The sequence below is a fragment of the Vanessa atalanta genome, chromosome 1 (genome assembly GCF_905147765.1).
Source record: "Vanessa atalanta chromosome 1, ilVanAtal1.2, whole genome shotgun sequence".
In the NCBI taxonomy this organism is placed as follows: Eukaryota; Metazoa; Arthropoda; class Insecta; order Lepidoptera; family Nymphalidae; genus Vanessa; species Vanessa atalanta.
In genome coordinates, this window is record NC_061871.1 from 10,466,860 (window position 1) to 10,491,248 (window position 24,389).

The 24,389-nt window shown below is 35.3% G+C and overlaps 3 protein-coding genes across 9 annotated transcripts in view; 1 reads left to right on the forward strand and 2 right to left on the reverse strand.

Annotated features, from left to right (window-relative positions):
* Positions 1-3,439, forward strand: part of LOC125067483 (slit homolog 1 protein) — a 34,292-nt gene extending 30,853 nt beyond the window's left edge. The window contains exon 3 of the mRNA XM_047676144.1: positions 499-3,439. Coding sequence (XP_047532100.1) covers positions 512-3,052 — 2,541 coding nt within the window. The 5' untranslated portion in view covers positions 499-511 and the 3' untranslated portion in view covers positions 3,053-3,439. The remainder of the gene's footprint in view (positions 1-498) is intronic.
* Positions 3,377-9,002, reverse strand: LOC125067492 (probable hydroxyacid-oxoacid transhydrogenase, mitochondrial). Its single transcript, XM_047676155.1, has 8 exons — positions 8,656-9,002; positions 8,397-8,475; positions 7,705-7,913; positions 7,155-7,351; positions 6,282-6,595; positions 5,531-5,712; positions 4,052-4,322; positions 3,377-3,547 (listed from the first exon to the last, which is right to left on the reverse strand). Exons 1-8 carry the CDS (start codon positions 8,706-8,708, stop codon positions 3,464-3,466), a joined length of 1,389 nt encoding a protein of 462 aa, XP_047532111.1. The 5' UTR covers positions 8,709-9,002; the 3' UTR covers positions 3,377-3,463.
* Positions 9,003-10,546: 1,544 nt separating this feature from the next.
* The window catches only part of LOC125064449 (arfGAP with SH3 domain, ANK repeat and PH domain-containing protein), a 64,284-nt gene continuing 50,441 nt past the window's right edge, over positions 10,547-24,389 (reverse strand). The window contains exons 8-17 of one of the 7 annotated variants that reach the window (XM_047672015.1): positions 24,148-24,370; positions 22,338-22,518; positions 18,273-18,554; positions 17,860-17,979; positions 17,165-17,225; positions 16,301-16,402; positions 15,687-15,799; positions 14,193-14,243; positions 12,994-13,188; positions 10,547-12,551 (exon numbers count right to left, since the gene is read on the reverse strand). In XM_047672015.1, the coding sequence (XP_047527971.1) occupies positions 12,351-12,551; positions 12,994-13,188; positions 14,193-14,243; positions 15,687-15,799; positions 16,301-16,402; positions 17,165-17,225; positions 17,860-17,979; positions 18,273-18,554; positions 22,338-22,518; positions 24,148-24,370 (1,529 nt within the window). In that variant the 3' untranslated portion in view covers positions 10,547-12,350. Of the gene's footprint in view, positions 12,552-12,993; positions 13,189-14,192; positions 14,244-15,686; positions 15,800-16,300; positions 16,403-17,026; positions 17,241-17,859; positions 17,980-18,272; positions 18,555-22,337; positions 22,519-24,147; positions 24,371-24,389 lie in introns of all 7 variants that reach the window. The other 6 variants (XM_047671602.1, XM_047671929.1, XM_047671516.1 and 3 more) reach the window with 6 other exon arrangements.

Genomic DNA, 24,389 nt, shown 5'->3' on the forward strand with positions numbered 1-24,389 from the left:
TCAGTCGCATGTGTTTGGAATCCAAACTTTGCATATTACTATAAAATTAAAACTACTTATCATTTCTTTACAAATTATGCGGTAATAATATATTTTATGTGAATTGTGCAATTGTCTTCGTAGCACGTTATTCGACGTAAATAACGCACACAGCATAGCCAAGTTTTGGCTCCCATTTGAGTATAATTATAGGTATATTGATATATACTATCGATTTAGGTATTCACGTTACGTGACGAGACATCTGTTTGTACACTTTGATACTGCGCTTGTGCTAATAGCTACATTGCCGTATAATTGCGTTTAATTGTTTATTTTTTATAATGTACTTGAAAATACAAAATAGCTAACATTTCATTTTTTCTAAGCAACAAGCGCTATTGTTTCGTAATAGGTTCAATTTGCCAATAACTACCTTGTAATCTGTTACCTGTGTTTTGTAATTCATATAGCATTTGATTGTTACGATTATTCATAACAGTTACGTTTTCTTTTCAGAGTTCGCTACGACATGGGGGCTAGGTCCCTGGAGTTTGTACTGCTCCTGGCAGTGTGTACACTTGCAATCTCAGAGTCCGTCAACAAAACTGGAAAGAAGGACAACAAAGACTCTGAAAATTTCCTTTTCCAATATGAAGATTACGACTCCGCAGATGACCAGGAAGTGCTCTTTAATGAAGACAGGCCGTGTCCCAGAGATTGCATATGTACTGTATCCCAAGGATACAGAACAGCGAAGTGCAACCGTCTAGAAGTGGGCACACAGAAATTTGGAGACGACATCACTGACCTTGTAATTGAAAATTCCGACACACCCATCGAACTGGAGGACTTTATATTCAAAAAAATTGGTCTGCACCAAATCGCTACAATCAAAATCGTAAACAGCACTATTAAATATGTTGGACCTAATGCCTTCCATGGATTGCACGAACTTTACGCGGTAAACTTGTCGGACAATATACTTTATAGGTTACACCCAGAGACGTTCGCTACCAATAAGAAATTATTACTATTAACTCTTTCAAACAATCCACTTCACTTTCCCGCACCTGGTTCAGATGAATACTTTCTAAATGCTTCTTCAGTTCAAGAATTTGATGTTTCTTATTGTTACGCACAATACATTAATGCTAACACTTTTAAGAAAATGCCTGGTGTAATGTACTTAAACCTAGCCGGAAATCATTTGTCTGCTTTGGAGGCCGATACATTTAAATCACTACTTGACTTAGAAGAATTGGACTTAAGCGATAATAAGCTTCGATCCCTACCTGACGACATTTTCTCTGAAAATACAGAACTTGCCACCCTTCATATTCAAAGAAACCCCATCGACTCAGTTTATGGACTACAAATTTCGGACTTACTTACTTTAAATGCTGGACAAACCGAGATCAAATTCGTTGGACCGTCTATGTTCAATGGCATGACTTACATAGCCAATCTAAATCTTAGCGGAAACAGTATTGAAAAAATTCACAATCAAGCCTTCCACAAATTAATTGAGTTAAACTACCTGGATCTCTCTTACAATAATTTGGACTTCATTTCGAGCATTCTCATCAAAGAGAATATTGAATTAGATATTTTCAAAATTTCCAATAACGTAAACCTTAAGCATTTGCCTGTCGAAGGATTCAACTGCTCTGCTGAACAATTCAATATTTATTTCTTCGACGCGTCCAACTGTGGCCTAGAAGAGATATACGACGATTCGCTTAAAACCTTTACAGCGCTTTCACAAATAAATCTATCTGGAAACAAAATAAAATCTATTAGTAACCGTGTTTTCTCTCGAAGCCCAAAATTAATTGAAATTAATTTGTCTTATAATTACTTGACCACGCTTGATAGTAAAGTATTTGAGAAAAACAAGGATCTTGGCAAGTTAAATCTGCAAGGAAACCCTCTTAAAGTACTTTCAGCTGAATTATTCGTTCATACACCGATGCTTACGTGGTTAGACATGAGTCACGCGGAATTAACTAGTCTCTGGAAAGTAGAAAAGAACCAACCGTCAACCCTTCTTAACAATTTGAGTTTCTTAAATGTATCACACAACCGCATTGTGGAAATTAAACAAACAGAAATGGATACTTTGAAGAAACTACGTACTCTTGATGTAAGTAACAACCTATTGGCTTGTAGCCGTGAATTTGAAAACCTTATGACCTGGCTCAGCAACCACAAAGTTTCACCCAATGCCAACACTGCCAGTATTGCAAACTTAGCTGAAGACGCTAAAGAGGAGGATGGCACCTATAGTTGGGAGTTCCTCACACACAAAACTTGTGGTACTCCAATGCCACATCCCGTTGAAGCCTTGCCGTCAGTATCAGATGAAGAAATATGGGAAAGAATCGACAAGGATGCTGATGGCAACTTTGATCTAAAAGATACTCTTGACGACGGTAAGATCGCGGATGATACAAAAATGGTTAATGACGATGACAATACTGACGCTGATGACGAAGACGAAGATGGTGAAGAAGAGGAAGATGAAGATGAATCAGGTGAAGATTATGACGAAGACGATGATAACGTTGATCTCAAAGTAAAACTTATCGAAAAACCGTCATCTACATCTCCTAAGCCGACGGAAAAATCACAAAATGACCGAATGAAGATAGACATAAAGCTTCTAGAAAACGATAACATGTATGACGACCTCGAACCGGAAGTATACGTTCAATCGTCCGTGAAAGACGAGGAGCATGGCCACTATGACTATCTATGGCCAATGCTAATTGCAATTTTGGGAGCGATATTACTTTTGATCGTAATCGGTAAAGTTGTAATGCTCGTATGCAGTAAGAGGAACAAGCAAATAAGATACAACAGTGCCATAATTGCGGCCATGAGCCATCAAGGCCGTACAAAGAAGGACTGTGGCTTAGTATACCAACAACTTTCGGAGGACCTGACGGGTCCAGCCACGCCAAAACTGAACCGCTACGCGCCCCTACACAACGTTGCCGTGAAGGCTTCAAACATGTCGTATGAAAGTAGTCCATTCCACCACAGCAATATCGTTCCTGAGGCGGTGTAAAACGGTACAAATTATCATCATTCTAAGCAATTAAATTAACAACTGCGTTAACTTTTATTTAAGCAGTAAGTGATAGATATAAGCGCTAGTCAAAACTATCTACATATCTCAAAAATTAAGCATGCATTAAGTGCCTTCAAGATTTTTCTGAACAATAAAACTTCCGAATCTTTAAATCTAGCGCTTGTCTTATGATTATAGAGAAGAAAGTAACACTTGGAAGTGAAATTACAACAAATTAATGTAAGATATACATAATTATATATTATACAAATTAGTTGATAGGTATTATTTTATGTACTTATAATTAATAAAAATTAAACCTTAATTGTTATATTCTTTTATTGATAACATTGAATAAATTGGTAACAGTAACAACAACTATTATTTTAATTGTTTTATTAATAACAATCAGTATATAGTCAAGGAGTCCTCTAGGAGTTTCGTTAAGTCTTCTTCAGATTGTGGTACAGGAGCTATTTTTAGCAAGCGATGCTGAAACAACAAATTTGCAATAAATATTGATTCATTTAACGTAAATACTGTAATTTATGAAGACATCTTGTTTATTGGATGATATCTATGTAATTCTAATTATATTAGCTTATTTCAAATGGGTTGAGTAGATAACAGCTTTTTCAACGAGACGATAATAAGTCGTGTGATTTAATAGATATATTTTTAATGTATTTTAAACAATTATAGTATCTAACAAACTCGTTACAAAGTTGTCGAAGCATAGATATCATTGAATAATCATACATTAAAAAAATAACTTCAATTAAAGTCCAAAAAGCATTAAATTGATCATGAAGAAACTAATTAAATCAATATTTGTAATTTTTTTATAATCTATGCTATCCAAATAGATTTGCCATCAAAATTAATTAATTTACTAAAAAAATAATACTTCTTAAGACTTTATAAAGTCTAGGAACTTTAAATTTGAGAAGTGAAGGCCACTACATTTGCTTATGAATATGAATAAATTTGTTTTACCTGAGGTAGGGCTCCTTTAACCAGCTTCGGAATATCCTCTATATTGTAGCCCAAGCTTGACAGTCCATTTCCAATGCCCAGTTTATCCATATAGCTTAGAATAGTATCAGCGAGTACTTTGCCAGCATCCGCCTGTTTCTTCGCAGATATATCCGTGCCGAGGAGCTGTGCTGCTTCGAGGTGCTTGTCAGGATCACTTGCAGCAGTAAAACGGAACACAGCTGGTGCTGTCACGGTAACTGCTAACCCGTGGGGTATTATTGGTTCAGAGCTGTGAAGTAATATATTTTTATTATTGGTTCATATAAAAAATATAAAGTAGATATCCGACCATACATCATAACTATTACTTTAAAACGAAAAACTTCAAGGAAGTTAAGTTTTTGTATTTTTATTAAATATAAATATACGCTCTTGTAGACCGATTCTTCATAGCTTTAAATTAAATTAAATTATTATTATTGCCGCTCGTGTTAACAACCTCTTCTTTCGTGTTAGCGTGCAAACCCAAATACAAATTAGATTACATTTGTTAAAATTCAAGGATAATATGACGAGGAGAAATTCTTCTTCGTGAGTGAATATATCTATAATTATAAACCTTTATTATTTGGGGTGTTTTGTTAAACACTTCGTCTGGGTAAAATAAGAATTTAATTATGTAATTTCCCGACCGCAGCGCCACCTACATAAACCAATCTAATCATCTAGGTGAAACGTTAGAGTTAAGTCACACATACAGATGATTTATATATTTATGAAGACTATACACATATGACCTTTTTAAGTAATGATATATTCATTAAGACCTTTTAATACAAGGGATTAAAATAAACTATGTATGTACTTAGTAGTGATTTAAAACCATGAAAACTATGTCTCTGGCCTCCACATAGTAACAATATATTTGTTGTAGAGTTTGTTACAACATTTGTATATACCAATTACATATAATACAAGCAATTTAAAAAAAAAACAATATAAACAAATATTTTGGTTTAAAAACGACTTAACTATTTTTTACAAATTAATTAATTATTATATATGTAAACTGTTAAGTCACGATATTTTTTATTATACCGACAATACTTTACAATGTGTTTACAAATCTGCATAAATGTTGATAATGAATGACTGAATCCCTATTTCCCTTTGACACGACATAACGACTTTACCGATTTAATGTTTTTTTTAAGCTTTCTAATACTTTGCAGAAGGTTCTTACAAAAAAAAATTAGAAATTTTAAGAAAACTTAAGAGCCGTATTAGCAGCTTACACGGGTTTTCTAACAGAAACTGAGAGCCTAATAATAAGGGATTTAACAAAAATACTATAAAAAAGTTTAGTCTCATTAAATAGTACTATTAAATTTTTTTTTAAATTCATATCTATGAGGAGACAACGTCTGTCGGGTCAGCTAGAATTTTAATAAATCCTTTTTCCCGCCACCTTATGCTACATAAGATAAAACTACGAACCCGTAGTCTTCAGGCACATAAGTTTTAACATTTCCGGCGATAGGATAAGCCAAGCCATGGCAAAGGTGAACACCAGCATTGCCAATACCCACTCCAGCCATCGTCGCTGCAAGATGCATGCTTGATCGAGCCTCTATGTCATCGGGGTTATTCACCGAACGCGTAAAGTATTTATGAAGCGCCTACAAAAAAAAATTGCAATTTATTAATGTACACTACAAAGAGTTATAGTTTAATTCGATATTAAGTCCACGAGTTCTTTAAGAGTAAATATTTATTCAAACTTATATACTGCAAAAATTTATCAAAAGTAGTTGTTATTCACATTTCAGGAGTTGTTAGGCATAAAAAAACAGTCTAAGTGCTTCCTTGTTCAAGTTCAAGTTTTATACTACATGTTATCAAATTCGGAGCAGTGATTTATCCGTTAGAGAAACAGATATACGGACAGAGTTTTTGTCGCATTTATAATATTAGTATAGGTGTTACATTACAAATATGTTGCCAACACCAAAAAATAAGTGTAATTGGCAATATTGGTAGCCGGAATTTCATCGATATTAATATTATATTATAACATATTCACAGCCAAATTACTGAACCGAAATCTTTGAAATTTGGTATAAAGCAAGCTTGAATCCAAAGGATGGATGTTGGCAACTTTTTTATAAATAAGACCTAACAGCCAATCTCTAACATTTGAGTGAAGTTACGGAAGACAACTAATACTTATATAGACAGACAAACACACCTGCAGACAAAATCGAGACCAAACATCTGATATTGGATTGCTTCCTTGATAAACTGGTCGCAGTGCTGGATTTTCTGGTGCAGGTCCCCTTTCTGTGTACGGTATGGCTGTGAAGCTCTCGAGAGCATGGCAGAATATATCGAATCCTGAGTATATTGCCACATTTCGAGGTACTGTAAGTGTGTGCAAGGGGTCTATAAGGGCTAGAATTGGACGTAACGCCGAGTGTGCAATGCCTGTCTTGGCATTTATTTCCTCATAATCAAACACGCTCATCCCAGTGGTCTCGCTCCCTGTGCCACTTGTTGTTGGTACTGAAAAATATTATTGTATACATAATACATAATCTTAAAAAAAATCATGTATTATGTTTTATTTTCGAACAGAAATTAAAAAGAAAAATGTATAATATAATTATTCCTAGAACCCATTTTATAAGTAATCACTACAATAGTCAGATATATTAATTTTATTTTAATTTAAGATCATATTTAAAATTGATTAATGTTAAAATGAAATGCTAAAAAAATAGTAATAAAGTTATCTTATTTTGTGGTTTAAAGTTAAAAAAAACTTTATTGTGTATATTATTGTTTCCATTAAATATTAATTTAATAAATAAATGATATTTTTGGCAGTGATTTAAAAAGATTTGTTTTATTATTGATATTTGAATAATGCCAACTAAGCTGGAGCAGAAACTTGAAGAATTCTGACTTGTGGTATAAATATCGCTCTGTAGATCCTAAACTTGCAACTCTTGGCATATTAGAACTTACTGATAATGTAAAATGAGCAAGAGTTACCATTCACTCATATTGTATCATGCAAGGTTCGGTGTTTCTGATCTTATAAAAAAAAAATACTACACACTCGCAATTAACGGTTTCAGCTGAACGGTAACCGGCTTTCCTCTACCCACTGGTTGGTTAACATAGTCAAGAAATTCTGCATTAGGGTCACAATAGTAGAGATTTGCTGCTTTACAAGTATCCATCACTGACCCTCCACCAATTGCCACAAAGCTATCAAATTCGCCTTCTTTTGCAAATTTGATAGCGTCTTTGAAGCTAAAATGATATAAATTTTAATAACATAAAGTCGAAGAACTGTTTGGTAACAACCTTATCTTATCCTTAAATTTTGATAGAGTGTATTAGTGTAAAATAACAGCAATAAAATAAAAGATAACAAACTGTATAAAGTTATATACATTTGCAGTATATAAAAAACACAAAATTAAAAAAAAAATACTAAGAAAAATAAATGGTGACAACTACATGTATCAGTTTGCATATTTTAAAAAGAACAAATAGTTATGAGCACATCTTGTGTATAGGACTTATGCTCCGACTATGTTTTAACAGTTTTATACACAAGTTATCAGCTTTAAAATAAAATAATAAAAATTATCATTATTTACCTTGAATCAGAAGGTTCCACTTTCACTTTATCATACACTTTATAATTAACTCCATTTTTTGTCAAAGAGTCTAGAACTGCCTTCATAGGACTTAATGCTACAACATTGGAATCAGTCATAACACAGACATTTTTTGATCCCAGATTGACTAGGTCTTGACCAACTTCCTTTGTAACACCCAGTCCATATCTCACTGTAGAACATTTTATCTGAAATTTGAAAAAAAATAAATTTAATCTTCAAATTTGGAAAACATCTAATTAATTAATTAAAAATGGTAACAGAACTCATAGTAATGGATTTGAAAAAATCAATTTTTAATTAACTTCATTTCTATTCTGATATAAATAGATAGCAAAAAAATCAAATAAAACCACACAATATTTTTTTAATTTTTATAAGAATTTTTTTGTATTATCTTAATATATAAGTATATATTAGTAATCTTTTTAAATGAGGTTTTGAATTATGATGTTATAAATATAGCTCTCTATGTTAATGTCACTAAAGAACTCAACCCAATAAGTATTTATAACTCTTTTATATGAATTTAATATATTATGATGTTGTTTTGTCATATTACAACAAAATCACTTTTTAATAAATTTAACACTGTAAAAAATTACAACTGCGAAAAAACACTGAAACATTTATTGAAAAATTCTTAAAATTTTATTCAACATTTCAATTACCTCAAAAGCATAATCTTTTGATAATGATGAATGGGTAACTTGAAAATTTCCTGTGTGGCTGTGTGCAGGACATTGACACCTAAAACACAAACACACATACGTAGTAATACTAATAACTTCATTTAAAAAAATATATATTTTAACATGTATATTTTTAACCAACGATTATTCTGTCTGAATAATTTTGATGCCATTAAAAGTTGTCTTAGTACTTTGTATGACTAAAGTATAAATAGAAAATAAAAATCGAAATACTTACGTAGCAACGTTTATAGTTCTTAATAAGTCAAATACTCTTTTACGGGCAGCCATGACGAGTAAACGAAAATTTAAACGAATTTGACACCGAAATTCCCAACGTAGGTTTATCTTAAGACATTGCACATTTACTTAATGTATCTAGCTAATTGCGTACTGTTATATACTTATAGCTCAAAGGTACTGATAATAAATTGACATAATACACGATAAGTGCCTCGAAAACATATTTTAAATTATCTACTTGTTATCGTTTAATGTTTGTATACTTTCCCAGTGACATTCAAATGTGAAGACATTAAAAACATTTAAGATACCTAAGATATGTAATACAAAAATAAAATATTAAATAAAATACATAAAACGAAAAATAATATTTATATTTTTATAACGATTGACATATGTCTAATGTCTAGTGTCAGTTGTCAATATTTCAAAAATAGGTTTGCCATTCACTAATCATCTAGGTGTTTTAGGTTATGGGTTAACAGAGAGTCCACTACTATTATGCCTTCAAATTTAATTAAGCCTGTAATCTCGATCGCACCGATCAATATCCATCACGTCTTGTCCATCGCACGTGACATTGGCGAAATAATCTGTGCCCTCTTGGCACAAATAAAAGCCAAAACAAAAAAAAAATAAACAATACACCTGGATGGATACACTATACCTATTTTAAAAAATAAATTTCAAACCAAAATACTGTTTTAATATTTATTTAACACATTGTCTTTTATGTTTAGTACATTTTCAATAATATTAATAGGTTTGGGTTTTACTGACAAAAAATAGTTTAAATAATTATTATTCCTGTAATATAGAGTGACATAGAGTAATAATAGCATCTATATGCTTTAATTTGCCTAATATTTCTATAAATATTAGGCAAATTAAAGGGTGCGGAAAGTTAAATAAATATGTTTAAAAAGCTACACAAAGACTTCAGAATATCCTCATTCTATGATAATTTAATTTTAAGTGCTTTTACAAATGTGGCTTTTTTAAATGCCATTTTGTCATCAAATCAAAGAGATTTTTTGGGTTTTCGGAGCATCTTTCATTTTAGATAAATTTCTTTCATTGCACTATCAACAACACCAATGAAGATTGATGGCGATGAATACGCAAGGGACGCAAAATATTATATCCCTTGCGTCTATAGATTGTAAGCTCACTCACCCTTAAAACCGACACAAAGATACTAATTGTTGCTGTTAACAGGTAGAATATGTGATGAAAGTGATGCGCCTCTTGTAACCTTTCACTCAAGGAATATACAAATTTTAAAAATAACTTTTAGATGGGTTTTGTAAAATAAATACAAAAGTGACATCGAAATGATGTATTAATAAATTCATACAGATTTTCATTCAGGTAATACACAATAGAAAAAACTATATCAACTACAACTCCATTTAATATACTACATTATAGAATAAAACATCTTACGCGCTATAGCATCATTTGGTTACATAACTTTTTAAATAAGTAACATACTAAACCTTACTATGAACGACCCCTTCAGAAAATAAGCTAATTTTGACATGGTTTCATATTTTTAAACCTCACGTAGGTGTTCCCATGTTAATCATGACATTAGTACTCGTGTCAAAGTTAGCCTAACTCATAAGGAAGCTATATAGAATTCAAGGCAGGCTAAAATGGCATTAAAATATATCATCACATTAATATTTGTGGTTTAATAAATACAGAAATTAATATCGAAACAGCTTATAGACAATGCGCGCAAAATTCATCAAAATCAAATAAAATACAATAAATTAAGAAATAATTTTAAAAGGAAACTAACTAAAACACTATTTACATAAAATTATGATTACTTTCTTAAAAAGAATAAAATCTATCAATTTAACAAAAACACTGGATGACTACGGAATATAAAAAAAAAACCAAAGGGATGTTTTTATAAATAAAATAAATCGCATCGTTTAAATGTTATAATACTAGTTATATGGCAACGCGTGCGTTCATGAAGGTAACTATACAAATACATGTATCTTACTGCTATGAATACAATAGGATTCCAACTTAATATACAAAAAAGTACTAAATTATTAATTACAAGGGAATGTGTGGTACGCTGAAAAATGTATCACAATAATATATATTATTTTCATGTAAGTTATTATTAATAGCGATGCTAATTTTTTTTACAACTATGAAACTTGCGTGAATTAATATCGCCCCATATTTAATTCTCTGTGAATTGATAAAATTTAACATTTATAACAAGATTCAAAAGTTAGTGTCTTAATGGATACTGTACGCTACGTCAATACTGTAACATTTTTAAAAAAAATTGAAACTCCTTTGTTACAATTGAAAATTGCTGGTAGAAAAAAGCAGTAATCATGTGTTTTGTTTTTTTTTATGTAAATTTTAGTGTGTTATATTTTACCCTTGTATGAAGCAGCCTACAGTATCATAAAGAACACAATCTCTAGGCAACATGTACCAACAATCTAAGACAATAACTACGAGAACAACTACACAACGAACGGTCACTGGTCCAAAGTTTGTCGTTGAATATATATATATATATAATTCCAACTACAAGATCACATTTATCATATATTTTTTGGCAAATCACTATATGAGCTGTACAAAGTCTTTAGACATATATATAAAACAGACTTTCTACGCGAAATTTTAAAATAAAATATTTTATACATATTTTGACAAATTTCTCCTCTATTTAAAATAGCAATTGCTATTTAATTTGAGCAATTACAAATAATCAATGACATTAAGTGATTTTATTAAATTAATTAGTTTGTATGTTACAATCGTTACAAACGTAATTAAAAAAAAAAAAAAAGTTACTTTAATTATGTATTGAAATTAATATCCGTATCAGGACGGAGTTGCTTGTGGCAAAACTTATTTATGTATATTGGTGTTACAAGTCGATGACAATAATACTAAAGCAGTTATTTTAATGATAATCTAAATTTGTAGCATATATGAGCGCTTGAAATGTTTACTAAAATTACTATGAAAAAATTGTTAAAATCGTGTAAATAGATGAATAAAATATTCCAAAATGTCACATTAAAAATGTACGAAGTATTAAAATTCTTGTATAAAAACAATGTTTGTGCAGATGTTATTACATTAGAGTAATAAATACATCGAGGCCCTGTGTACCAGAGAAGCGTCTTGCATTATATAACAACCAAACTGTGTGCATTATTTAAACAGATGTCGATATTCATATACTGAATATAAAATGCTAGAGTAAATAAGCTCATAGCTCTCCAAATGAACGCTGAAGCTTTAGGCCAAATATATTGCATTGGTTATTTATTTTATTTTTTTTATTTATTTGTCTCACTTAGCTATGGCCGAATCCACTTGTTCTATCAACTAACATTATTATCTGTAAGATTATCTTTTTCAAAAAACGATATGAATTATAATAAGCTATCCAATACGTTCACTCATCTATAACTCTTTTAAAAGACTGTATACTAAAAGACTATTGAAATATTAATGTTTTATCAGAACTCTATTCAAATTTTGCAAGTTTTTTTTTTTTCGTAATAGTCAAGACTTTCCTATAAAGTGATAACTATACATATAGCTTGTCACCAAGGTAGTTGTTATGAACACGTCGTTACTGACTACGATATAAGATATCAACTAAGCGATCATATATCCGCCTCTTTCTGGTTAGTCGGGTAACATGTGTACGAAAGAGACGGGGAACATGCCACGTCGACTAGTTCCCTCTACTTGACCCTCCATCCAGTTGTCGTCCTCAGTGCGTTCGTTGATGACCACGATCACTTCTCCCTCCCGGAACGAGAGCTCGTCTTCGTTGTCTGCAGAACAATCGTACAGCGCTCGACACCGCCTCATTCCACCACCCATCTAAGGAACATTATTATCATAATTGAAATATAGTATTTTTTGCAAAAAAAGTAATATTTCATAATATATATTTTAATTTTAGTTTTTGTAGTCCAATGTATAAATCCCACGCAATGGGTAAAATTAAAGAGAAGAACAATGACTACAACGCAAATTATCCCAAAATATATCATTTCGATAAATTCCATTCCATGGTATTGAAGTGGATCTTCTACAACCATTTGATAATTTCATTTTGGTTTTCTGCTGACGTCTTTAAACAGCAATTTAACAAAGTAAATACCCAATTGTTGCGGAAAAGGTCACGAAAGAAGACCAAAAGAAAATGATAATGGATAATATACGAAACGTCATCTTTTTGAATAAGTGCTAATAACATTTTTTCTTTCAAGACAGGGGTCGATGAACCGACCGCGTCGTTGTTTTGTGTCATAAATCTTACCATAGTAATAGATGTCGAAGGAGATCTTGAGTGTACGCTCGAAGTGTCGGAGACGTCGAGCGACCGACTGTCGCTGCGTCTTGTACGTTCCCTTGACCTTGAACTGTCGCACGACAACGCAGACTGCAAGCGACTGTCGTCTAGAGCGTCCGATATATCACACAGCTCTAAAGACGAATCTTGACTAGAACATTCCTATAAAGACATTTTTACTATGAGAATAATTCTCAAATCTCGGATACACATCATAGCATCTGCATGTATATATGTCTAAAGTCTAGGCGTTGTAAAGAAAAAGCAGTCCTAATAGGTGATTAATTAAAAGACGCTTTATTTCGTAAGCATTCTATATAATAAATAAAGAATATTATGAAACTACCTTCAATTATGGTCATATTTTTATATAGTCAATTTACGCTTGGAACAATACATTTTTTTAAATCATGCAAAACACTCGGTTCAAAGGTGTAGTTAGTACAAAAAAAATCACCAGAGTTAGAAGATGTGCATATTAATTATCAAATTAAATTTAACTTCATCTAATTCTTCTCTAGAATCTAAATTATACATCAAAAACTAAATGCTATTAAAAGAAAAATACCATGTTTTTTCTACTCTAAGATCATCAGAGTTTTAATAACTATATCTAAAAAAAAGCTTTCAGTTAAGAATTCATGCAAATTGTTGAATTATTACTGAATGAAACATACACTTAAATGTATGCAGCAGGAATTAGAAAAACCTATTGCCAAGAGAGTTAATCGATATTATAAATGATAATATTCATTTTTAACCTTAGCCTTTCTCGACATACGACGAGGAACGGTAATTATTTTTTTTTAAATAAATAACGGTTAACTTAAAAGCTTGCCAATTTTATGTCTAAGTCTTAGTTTTTTTTTTAAGTTTAGTTAATTTAATTTGAAGATAAAAATATATTGTCAGTGGAAAGGAAAAAAAGCAAGCGCGCCAAAATTGATTTATTTTTGAAAAATGAGGTTTTAATTTAGCAAACTTTATTTTCCTGTGGTAACATTTCAACGCATAAGCCCTTTACCCTTTCCACTGATAATATGAAAATAAAAAAAAGTTTTCGACGTTCTCTTGACAATAAACACGAGGGATCACAAAAAAATATAACGTAGAGGACGTAAACGGTAAGCGATTAAGTACACAAAGCTCTCTCATTCTTTCGTTACCCTTTTCAGTTTTCCTTTTACAGCATTTTCCAGGTGCAATCTATTTTTCTTCTGAAGCAAAAACAAATACACCTGTATGTACTGCATGTCAAATATTATTTATTTGCTTCTATGTAAATAATAATTGGTGTACTTTTCATAATTAACAATTTAATTGTCATTTCATTGTCAGTTCATGTTATTATAGACTATCAATAACGATACATTAAAACTTGTAAGAAAAAAATCATATAGCATATTAATGATTTGTGGAAACTACATTAAGCATTCAAACTGGAATTTGTTCTATAATAAAATATTCAAATAAAAACCTATTTTTAGAAGAATGAAATTTTTAAAATCAGCTATTAAAATAACGACTTAAATAATGTATTTTTTATCTGTATAATTATTTATTATTGTCGATACTGATGAAATATGTCAAATATGTAGCGTGTCAAACTTTATTTAGTGTAGGTTCAGTGAAACAACCGAACACGACATAAACCTCAATACAATTTAGATATTAAATAGTGTTTGCTCTATGTTTATAAACCAAACGTGATAATAATGTATGAGATGTTCTTCAAATTCATGTTTTTATATTAATAATTATTCAATTTTAAAGCTTATTCTTCTTTAGTGGAACGTATAAGAATACATTAATTGGGAAAACGTGACTACAAAACTTTTTTTAACTAAATAAGAAATGAGGCAAACGTTTAAATCGAATTCTTACTGGTAAGTGGTCACATCTGCCCGTCTTCTGCCAGACATGTATGCGTGTAATTTCACTATAGAAGTGAATGTTAATTAGGGAGGCAAGGAATATTCGGCTACTCTTCGGGATCCGGAAAACAGTACGTACTTGTCTGTTATACCGTTGATGTCCTACTGACCAATTTCGGCAATGGCGACTAATCTCAAGATTTAACTAGACAACTAAGCTAAGACATGTCTATTACCTATACACTCTCTATCCCCTCACTCTTATACTCTAATAGGACGGTAAATCCGACTCGACGGGAAAGAGTTTAGGCGCATGACCAATGACTTTACGTGCTTTCCGAGGCTCAGGAGTGTTCACACTTATAACTACAGACTCTACGCTCTAGGCTGCTATTGCGAATTTTTAAACGAAACACCCCAATAATGCTTATCGGCTTGACCTGGGGATTGTACCCAGGACCTAGGGATCTGTGGTTTACGTCTACCTTTCGATCATTTAGTGAATACTTAACACTTGAAAAAATAAATATTAGAGCTGCCAAATTTATTAAAAATTGGGTAGCTGTACGTTATTACGTAATTAGATCGAATGACATTAAATTATTGTTTTCGTGTGAAACCATTAAACATCGTCAACGCACCGTCAACCATGGTAATTGAGTTGTCAATGCGTAACATTCAAAGCCGCTGACAAGAGCATGGCCGAACACTCGGTATTTGTGATTCGGGCAGACGAGGAGTCGTGGCATCTGTGTGGCCCGTGCGTGCGTGTGACGTCAGACTCACCTTCCGCGGGGGCGGCGTGGGCTCGTCGCGGTGCGCGCCGTTGTGCAGCGCGGCGGGCGGCGGCGTGGGCGGCGGCTGCTGCGGCCGGTGCTTCACCGCGCCCACCGGTACGCCTGCCCAGTCAGACGCACGTTAGAACACCCCGAATACACATAGTATGTCTCCACCCGTCTACGAGGCGATCTGCTGTCGAGCCGAGCCAAATTATATTTAGCACTCGAGGACTCAACCAGACTTATGGTACCGAGGAAACATTAAGCGAGCAAAAACACGCAACAAGTTCGCTATTTTCCCAAATAAGTAAATATCCAAGTGCCATTATTATTAGTAGGGTTGTCACATGAGAAAAGATAAATAATTATTGTGAATTTTTTCTCATCATTGTAATAAATATCTTTTTTTTTATAGTGCGCACAATAGAAACGTAATAAATTAATAATTATTTGTACTACAAATTATTATATATTTTTTGGTTTTTCTTTTCTTTTTAAATGACGCTTCGCACTAAATACACGATCGAATCAATGGCGGCGGCAGGCGAACATGAGTGTTCACTGTCCCACCGTCGCAAATTACTAGTGAGGTGGCCACACAGGCTGGAGGGCGGGGCGTACCGTGCAGCGAGCGCGCGGCGTCGGCGGAGGGCGAGGGCGTGGAGCGCGCGTGCGCGGCGGGCGGCAGCGGCGCCGCGCGCTTCTTCAGGCTGCCGATGTTGTCTGCGGACACGTCAGGGCCGATTTGCGTCGTTTCGATATATTTACTGACAGCTCGGATACCTACTTGTGCATTTTATGTCGCACAGTTGAGGGGCTGACATTAAGATCATGCTTATATGATGACAACTACCTATGACCGGATTTAAAGATCTGGAGAACCTGGACCGCAGAGGAGCCGAGATCTTGAGGCAACATCAAGTGGGTCCTAATTATTATTTTACAAATAAATTTGAACAATTTCACTTCTGTCAGTGAGATGTTATTTACAAAGTAGTAATTGCTCATTAATTACATTTTATGCTCATAATAAAGCATGCGCATTTTTTTTTTCGTTTATAGGTTGGCCAGTAGTTGTATTGAAAAAGTATATACATAATATATACAATGTATGCTGTACATTTACTAGAAATTGTTTCAAGCTCCATTGACTTAGTTACAAAACTTGTACACACTTGTAATATTCATCACCCCACCACCATTTTACCATGTACCATATACCCTTTATACTTATCTTTCGTGGTGTACTTTACTGTCTTAGTCATTCACTATACATAATATAAAGTTGGAAGGGTCGAGCGGTATATCATCATAGAAAAATATATCTTCCGTTATAGTCATACTCACAAACATTTGGCTTCCTCGGCAACGTCGTCGGCGTGGGTGGAGCATGATGCAACGAATCACACGTGGAAGACCTGGAGCGAAGCACTGGGGAATCACCACCACCACCACCACCACCAACCCCACTCCCCCCGCACGTACCCGCGTATGACGGAGGCCGAGACCTCGGACACTTCTTCTCTGGCGTCACGCTACCGTTTTGCTGAAAATTAAGGAACTGCTTGACTCATTTAATTGTTTTATTTGGAGGAATAAACCAACGCCCAAATGGCTATCCGGATTAAATATTAATAAATATATGACACAAAACGGAAATATGCAACACTCCCGCAACGATATGTAACCCGAATGGGCAATGCAACAAAAAATGTTACGATATATAGATGTTGATATATATATACTTAACCCTCGGAAAAGCGGAATCTTGGACGAATTTACTAATTCAAAATTAGCTCAAAGTTAAAAACAGCGTTTTATTCGTGACTAAATAACACCTAAATGATTTTGGAATAATATCTCTTTTATAAATTTAAATTTAGTAACACCCATTCAAAATTACGTTCATTTTAAAAAATATATTTGATTTTCGATATTAAAGCCTATTATTGCCGTATGAGGTAAGCTTGTTTAACTGAGGTTTAATGTCATGCGTGCGCGACACAGTAACGTGCGTGTACATGAGTTATACCATTTGACGCGAACGTACTAAAGTATGCTGAAGTTGCAATTATAAATTACTTATCCCAATCCAACATTTAACTGAAAACATTTCGACATATTATAGTTTTTGATATACAAAGGCGTTGTATTCGCTTTACGAACATATCGATATTTACCCTTTCGTCGATAACCGTGTCGTCGTCAGAGAAATCCGTCGAACCGTCGTCGTGCGATAGATTCCAATCGATATTTATATTTTCATATATGCTCTTCTCCCTCTTATCCACACTTTCGAGCTAAAAATTAATTACAACATTTCATGAGACGTAGCCGAGTGTTTTAAGCCTTATGCTACATCCACACTCATGTCCCGATCCGTTTTCACCAAATACTTGGTAAATGCAGGAAAAATAAACGCCGACATATTTGCGAGTAACTCCAAGTATGACACGTTGAAATATCTATACTACTATCAACAAGATGTGTCGCTAGTACACTAATAATCAATACATTAAATACTCATTATTAGTACTATTGTTGAAATTTGTAATTTGAAAAAATATTTTGGTACAAAACTGCTGTAACTCACCAATTCCTGACACGCATGATGTCCCAGTTGCCTGGCAATCTGTAACGCGGTCCTCCCGTTGGCATCCTTCAGCGTCGAGTCAGCGCCGGCCTTGAGCAATAGTTTCATCGGTTCCGTCCTATCGATCGCCGCACACAGATGTAGGGCCGTCATACCAGACAACGTCGCCTTGTCTAGGACTTGAGAGCCACCGTTTTGGACTAGAAAATCGACTATGTGCAAACATGAACCGTCACCGAGTTCACGCGATATTGCTAGATGAAGAGCTGTCTCGCCACAATCCTGAAAAGGAGACACACTATTTTATTTTTATTTCTTTTATTTAACATAAGTAAATCGGCAAACGGGTCACCTGATGGTAAGCCATCCTACTAAGGTTACCACCGCCCATAGAAATGATTTAGAAAGAAATATTAATCCAACCTTAGGAACTAACATGTTATATCCCCGTACTAGTGTAGTTACGATGGCTTACTCATCGTCACCCTTCAATATCTTAAACAATACTACGTATTGTTGTTTGGCGGTTTGATAAAATTACATCATAGAATATTGATTTACGGCAATTTCGTTCCAAATAAATTCAATAGGTCTGACAATACATTCGACCAATTGTTCATTTCTTCCATAAAAAATTTCATAAAATATACGCTGTAATTGACATTCGATTGACACCTGTCACTCAAAAAAGAAATAAATTTAAATTCAACTTCGAGTGTGACATTGCTATGACATCACTGTCATTGGTGATATTTTTCTTGTTTAACTACACTTTTTTATAATAGTTTATGGCATACCCATATTATGTTGGAATTTTGTGCTATATTTTGTATTCTTGACGAATATAATAGGCATGTGTATCCATGTCACTTGTTATAATTTTTTAAATTTGAATTTGTACACTAATTTCCATAAATGAATATAAACGCAAAAATAAGCCTGTCTGTCTGTTGCTCTTTCACGGTCAAACCACTGAATCGAATTTGATGGAATTTAGTATGAGGCAAGCTAGAACTCCATGGACATAGGCTACTTTTTTATGGCTAACAACTAAAACTGAAAAAAATTACCAACCCATAAAATGCTCTCTATAAAATAATATCTGCTCTCGACGCCTCGGCAGCCTTGAAGGACAGGACCTATCAATTATCTGGCTGCGTGTAGATTGTGACGACCATCCGCGAATCTACGCTTGCCTTTATAGGTCCCATAGCGGTAATGCCGAAACCGACCGACTGGTTGAGCACGTCCAAATGGCTACAGATTCCGTACTGCAGCAGATCCCATCCGCAGAGATCGTTATTCTTGGCGATTTTAATGCCCACCATGCCGAATGGCTTGGATCGCGCACTACCGATCATGCGGGTAGATCTGTTCTCGACTTCGCTTTAGCATATGATTTGACACAACTAGTCCCCTCGCCAACGCGAATACCAGACGTGGAGGATCATACACCTTCCCTGTTGGACCTTCTGCTGACTTCCCATCCGGATGGCTACCAGGTTATCGTCGAACCCCCTCTGGGCTCGTCGGACCACTGTCTCGTCCGAAGTACAGTGCCGGTTGCGCGTTACTCACGACCTCGTTTCGTGGGCTGCCGCCGAGTGTGGCACTACAGGTCAGCAGATTGGGATGGGAAGCGGTCCTTCTTTGCATCCTACCCATGGGGGCAGGTTTGTTTCTCGCCGGATGATCCGAGTGTTGTTGCTGACTCTGTTGCCGATGTGGTACTTCAGGGTATGGAACTATTCATTCCGTATTCTGCGGTCCCCATCGGTGGCAAGTCCCAGCCCTGGTTTGGTCGTTTCTGCAAAACGGCTTCACGCAGAAAATGGGAACGCTACCAAGACTGGGCTAACGCATCAGCGTCTCGTGATGTAAATACCAGCGCAATCAGAAAGGAATATAACTCTGCCTCTAGGTCCTTAAAAAACGTGATTGCTAAGGCGAAGACGGAGTACATTGGCAGAATTGGCGAGAGACTGGTGCGCCTCCCTTCAGGAACACGTGCGTTCTGGTCTCTCGCCAAGGCTGTCTTAGGGAATTTCTGTCAGCCTTCCTTACCATCTCTGCACAAGGACGGTGAGTCATTGGCCCATACAGCGAAGGAGAAGGCTGATCTTTTAGGCTCTCTCTTCGCAGCGAACTCGACTCTGGATGACCGAGGAAAGTCACCACCAACAATCCCGCGGTGTGATACCACGATGCCGGAGGTTAAATTCCGGCAAAGTGCAGTTCGTAAAGCACTTCTTTCCTTGGATATTCATAAGTCGAGTGGACCCGATGGCATCCCTCCAATCGTGCTACGGACTTGTGCTCCCGAGTTGGCGCCGGTCTTAACGCGTCTTTTCCGGCAATCCTATGCATTCGGCGTCGTCCCGAACTCCTGGAAGACTGCTTTGGTGCATCCGATCCCTAAAAAGGGCAACCGCTCAGACCCGTCCAATTATAGGCCTATAGCCATCACCTCCTTGTTCTCCAAGGTAATGGAGTCCATTATAAACTGCCAGCTCCTGCGGTACCTAGAGGAGTACCAGCTGATTAGCGACCGCCAGTACGGTTTCCGTCGGGGTCGCTCAGCCGGTGATCTTCTAGTTTACCTTACTCATAGATGGGCGGAAGCAGTTGAGAGCAAAGGGGAGGCATTAGCAGCCAGTCTGGACATAGCGAAGGCCTTCGATCGCGTGTGGCACAAAGCGCTTCTTTCGAAGCTTCCTTCCTATGGGCTTCCCGGAAAATTATGCAATTGGATTACCAGTTTTTTGGCAGATCGGAGCATCAAGGTCGTTGTCGACGGTGCATGCTCTGACTTAAAATTCGTCAATGCTGGTGTTCCACAAGGCTGCGTTCTATCACCCACTCTGTTTCTTCTGCATATCAATGACTTGTTGCAAATCAGTAACATTCATTGCTATGCAGACGACAGCACCGTAGACACCTCATACACCGGCCGTGCTAATATTTCTCGGGAAAACGTCGAAGAAAACCGGAACAAACTTGTATCTGAAATCGAGTCTTCGTTAAACAAAGTCTCGAACTGGGGTCGGCTAAACTTAGTTCACTTCAACCCCAAAAAGACGCAAGTTTGCGCGTTAACCGCTAAAAAAACACCATTTGTCGTATCTCCACGATTCGAGAACATTCCGTTAGCCGCTACAGCTAGTATCGGAATACTTGGCGTTGATGTTTCGAGTCTCGTTCAGTTCCGCGGTCAATTGGAAGGCAAAGCCAAATTGGCATCAAAAAAGCTTGGTGTGCTCAGCAAGGCAAGACAGTATTTCACGTCGGCCCATCGTCTAAGACTATACAAGGCGCAAATTCGGCCTCACATGGAATACTGCTCTCACCTCTGGGCGGGTGCTCCCCAGTACCAGCTCCTTCCATTTGACCGTATCCAACGTAGAGCGGCTCGAATTATCGACGATCAAGCCCTTTCCGATCTGCTTGATCCTTTGGCTTTGCGTAGAGATGTTGGATCGCTCTGCATCTTCTACAGAATTTATCACGGGGAATGTTCCGAGGAATTGTTCGAATTAATCCCGGCTGCTGAATTTCACCTTCGGACATCTCGTCAAAATTCCAAATATCACCCGCACCACCTAGATGTCCGAAAATCCACAACAGCGCGATTTTTAAGACATTTTCTGCCTCGCACAACCACTCTGTGGAACCAGCTTTCGCCGGCGGTTTTTCCGAACCGATACGACTTGGGAACCTTCAAGAAAAGAGCGTACTCTTTCCTGAAAGGCCGGCAACGCACCTGCAAGCCCCCCGGTGTTGCAGATGTCCATGGGCGGTGGTAGTCACTTTCCATCAGGTGAGCCTCCTGCTCGTTTGCCACCTTATGACATAAAAAAAAAAAAAAAAAAAAAAAAAAAAAAAAAAAAAAAAAAAAAAAAAAAATGCGATCGGAGCCGCGACCAGTTCATGGTACATATAATATAGCGGACATAATGCCAAAAACTCTTATTTTCCGGTAAAATTATACCAACGATAGGAACTTTAATATTTATTATAAAAAATAAAATCGTCAGTCATTTCACAAAAGAAACATACATCACTCACCGAACTAGGTAAGGCCGAACCAAAATCCGCACCCTCTGCGTACGCTTGCAACAAGTTCTGCAGGTGACCGTTGTTAACTGCGTGCTCAACTTCCGAGAGCCGTTCAGCTGCATCCCTACAAGTTCGCGCCGCCCACGTTCTATATACGTACTTCTCTCGTATAAACCTTAATCGTTCCTCCCTGATAACAAATACTTTATTAAGCATATATCGAAACAACAAAATTGTCGACTCCAAATATTTTATCCTACTGGTTCTTACAGAAATAAAAATGAAGAAAAATGTGCTGTATTTGGGAATTTTTCAGAGAATAGATAAGCGAAATACCACTTATCACAATACCTTTGAAAGTATAGCTCCGATTGACGTCTTGTCTTGTCGCGAAATATTTTTTGGAAATTTTTAGTTGAAGTTCAAGTTGAAATGGGAAGGGTGACTTTGTATAAATTTTACACATTCCGTATGAAGTCGGAGCGGACAGCTAGTTGTGAATTAATATTTCGAAAGTACTTACTGATTGTTTACGTGAATTACAAAATATACCTTACAAAATTAATTTGTCCTAACATTAAGTAGAAGTTAGACTTTACATAATGCATATTATCAAAGGTTTTCGAAATAGTATTTTTACGTGTCTATTAATTTTGTTTCAATTAACGCACCTTACGTAACGAGTAACATTAGTTTGCAATCAAAACATACTCGTGTAACCAATATAATAGTACAATGTAAAGTGTACTGTACAATACAACCGGAAAAAAATATCCAATAAAATAAGTGTCGCTAATTAAATTATCACATTTTGTATGAACTTGAGTCGCTTAACTTACATAATAGGCTATTTGACTAGTTTTTACAATCCATTTTATATTATTTAGTAGAGGTTAAGGAACCCAGTAAAAGTATTTTTTTTTTTTTAATTCTAGTACATATTTGCTGAAAAATATCAAATTAAAATTTCCATATTTAAATAACGCGCGAAAACGCTACTTTGACATTATGGCGCTGCAATGGGGTCGGTGACGTCACTTCCCTCTATTGTAATCTGTGTCACATATAATCCACATACAGTAGGCAAACGAGGTTAACAAGCAAGTGACGTCATAAGCCCGACCAATCAGGAGCGTTTAAAAAATGACAACGTGACAAACGTTTAAAAAATGCATTTTTATTTATAGATTTTTGAATAAATTAATTATTATTTTCAACTTTCGTTAATAAATAACAATTTTTAATCTCATAATATATACTGATTACAATAATTAACACTTTATTTTTCGCATTGTCAAATAGTCTATTTGGTAAATTTAAATATAGTTTTAGTATTAAATATAAATTTTATCAAACGAGCGCAGGCAGAACGCGTATTAAGTGTTCCGTACCATAAAAACATTTTTCATAAGACTGACGCTTAACGTCTGTCAAGATTTTTTTAAAGTTTTGTTTCTTATTAACGTCGGTTTTTTCCAATCAGAAGAGAACAAAAGCCAAATAAACAAAATTTGACATCGAATTGACGCGATTTCATTGGTCGAGAGCTTGAACAATCTATGATATATCGTTTTGAACGCCGACGAATATAGGAACTTTGGGAGTAAAATTAAAGTGGATTAATAAAATAAACTTAACAAATGTAATCTAAATTGTTTTTTTTTGCTGGCTTTACTCTTAGTCGTATCACGCACAATAAGACATCTTTTAGTTGAGTTGAATAATGTTGTATTGTAAATAAAGAGAGGTAAGACAACACAGCTGTGCTGTTAGGAAATCTAAGGCTCTGCCTTATTTCTCCAAATGAACAAATACTCACATGGTACTCTCAGGCGTCAACTTGTCTCTCTCGTCCAGAGTATTTTCCATGACTTCATTGAACAGCTGGTTTCCCATATGCCTCGCCAGTAGAAGCTGAGACGTGCTCAACCTATCCAACGTTAATGATTGTATTCTTGATATATGAACACCCAATTCCCTATGACTTCCAGAACATTCTATACAAACGATCACACCGAAATTTGTTGACAGCCAGGTGGGATCTGTAAAGAATATCATTGA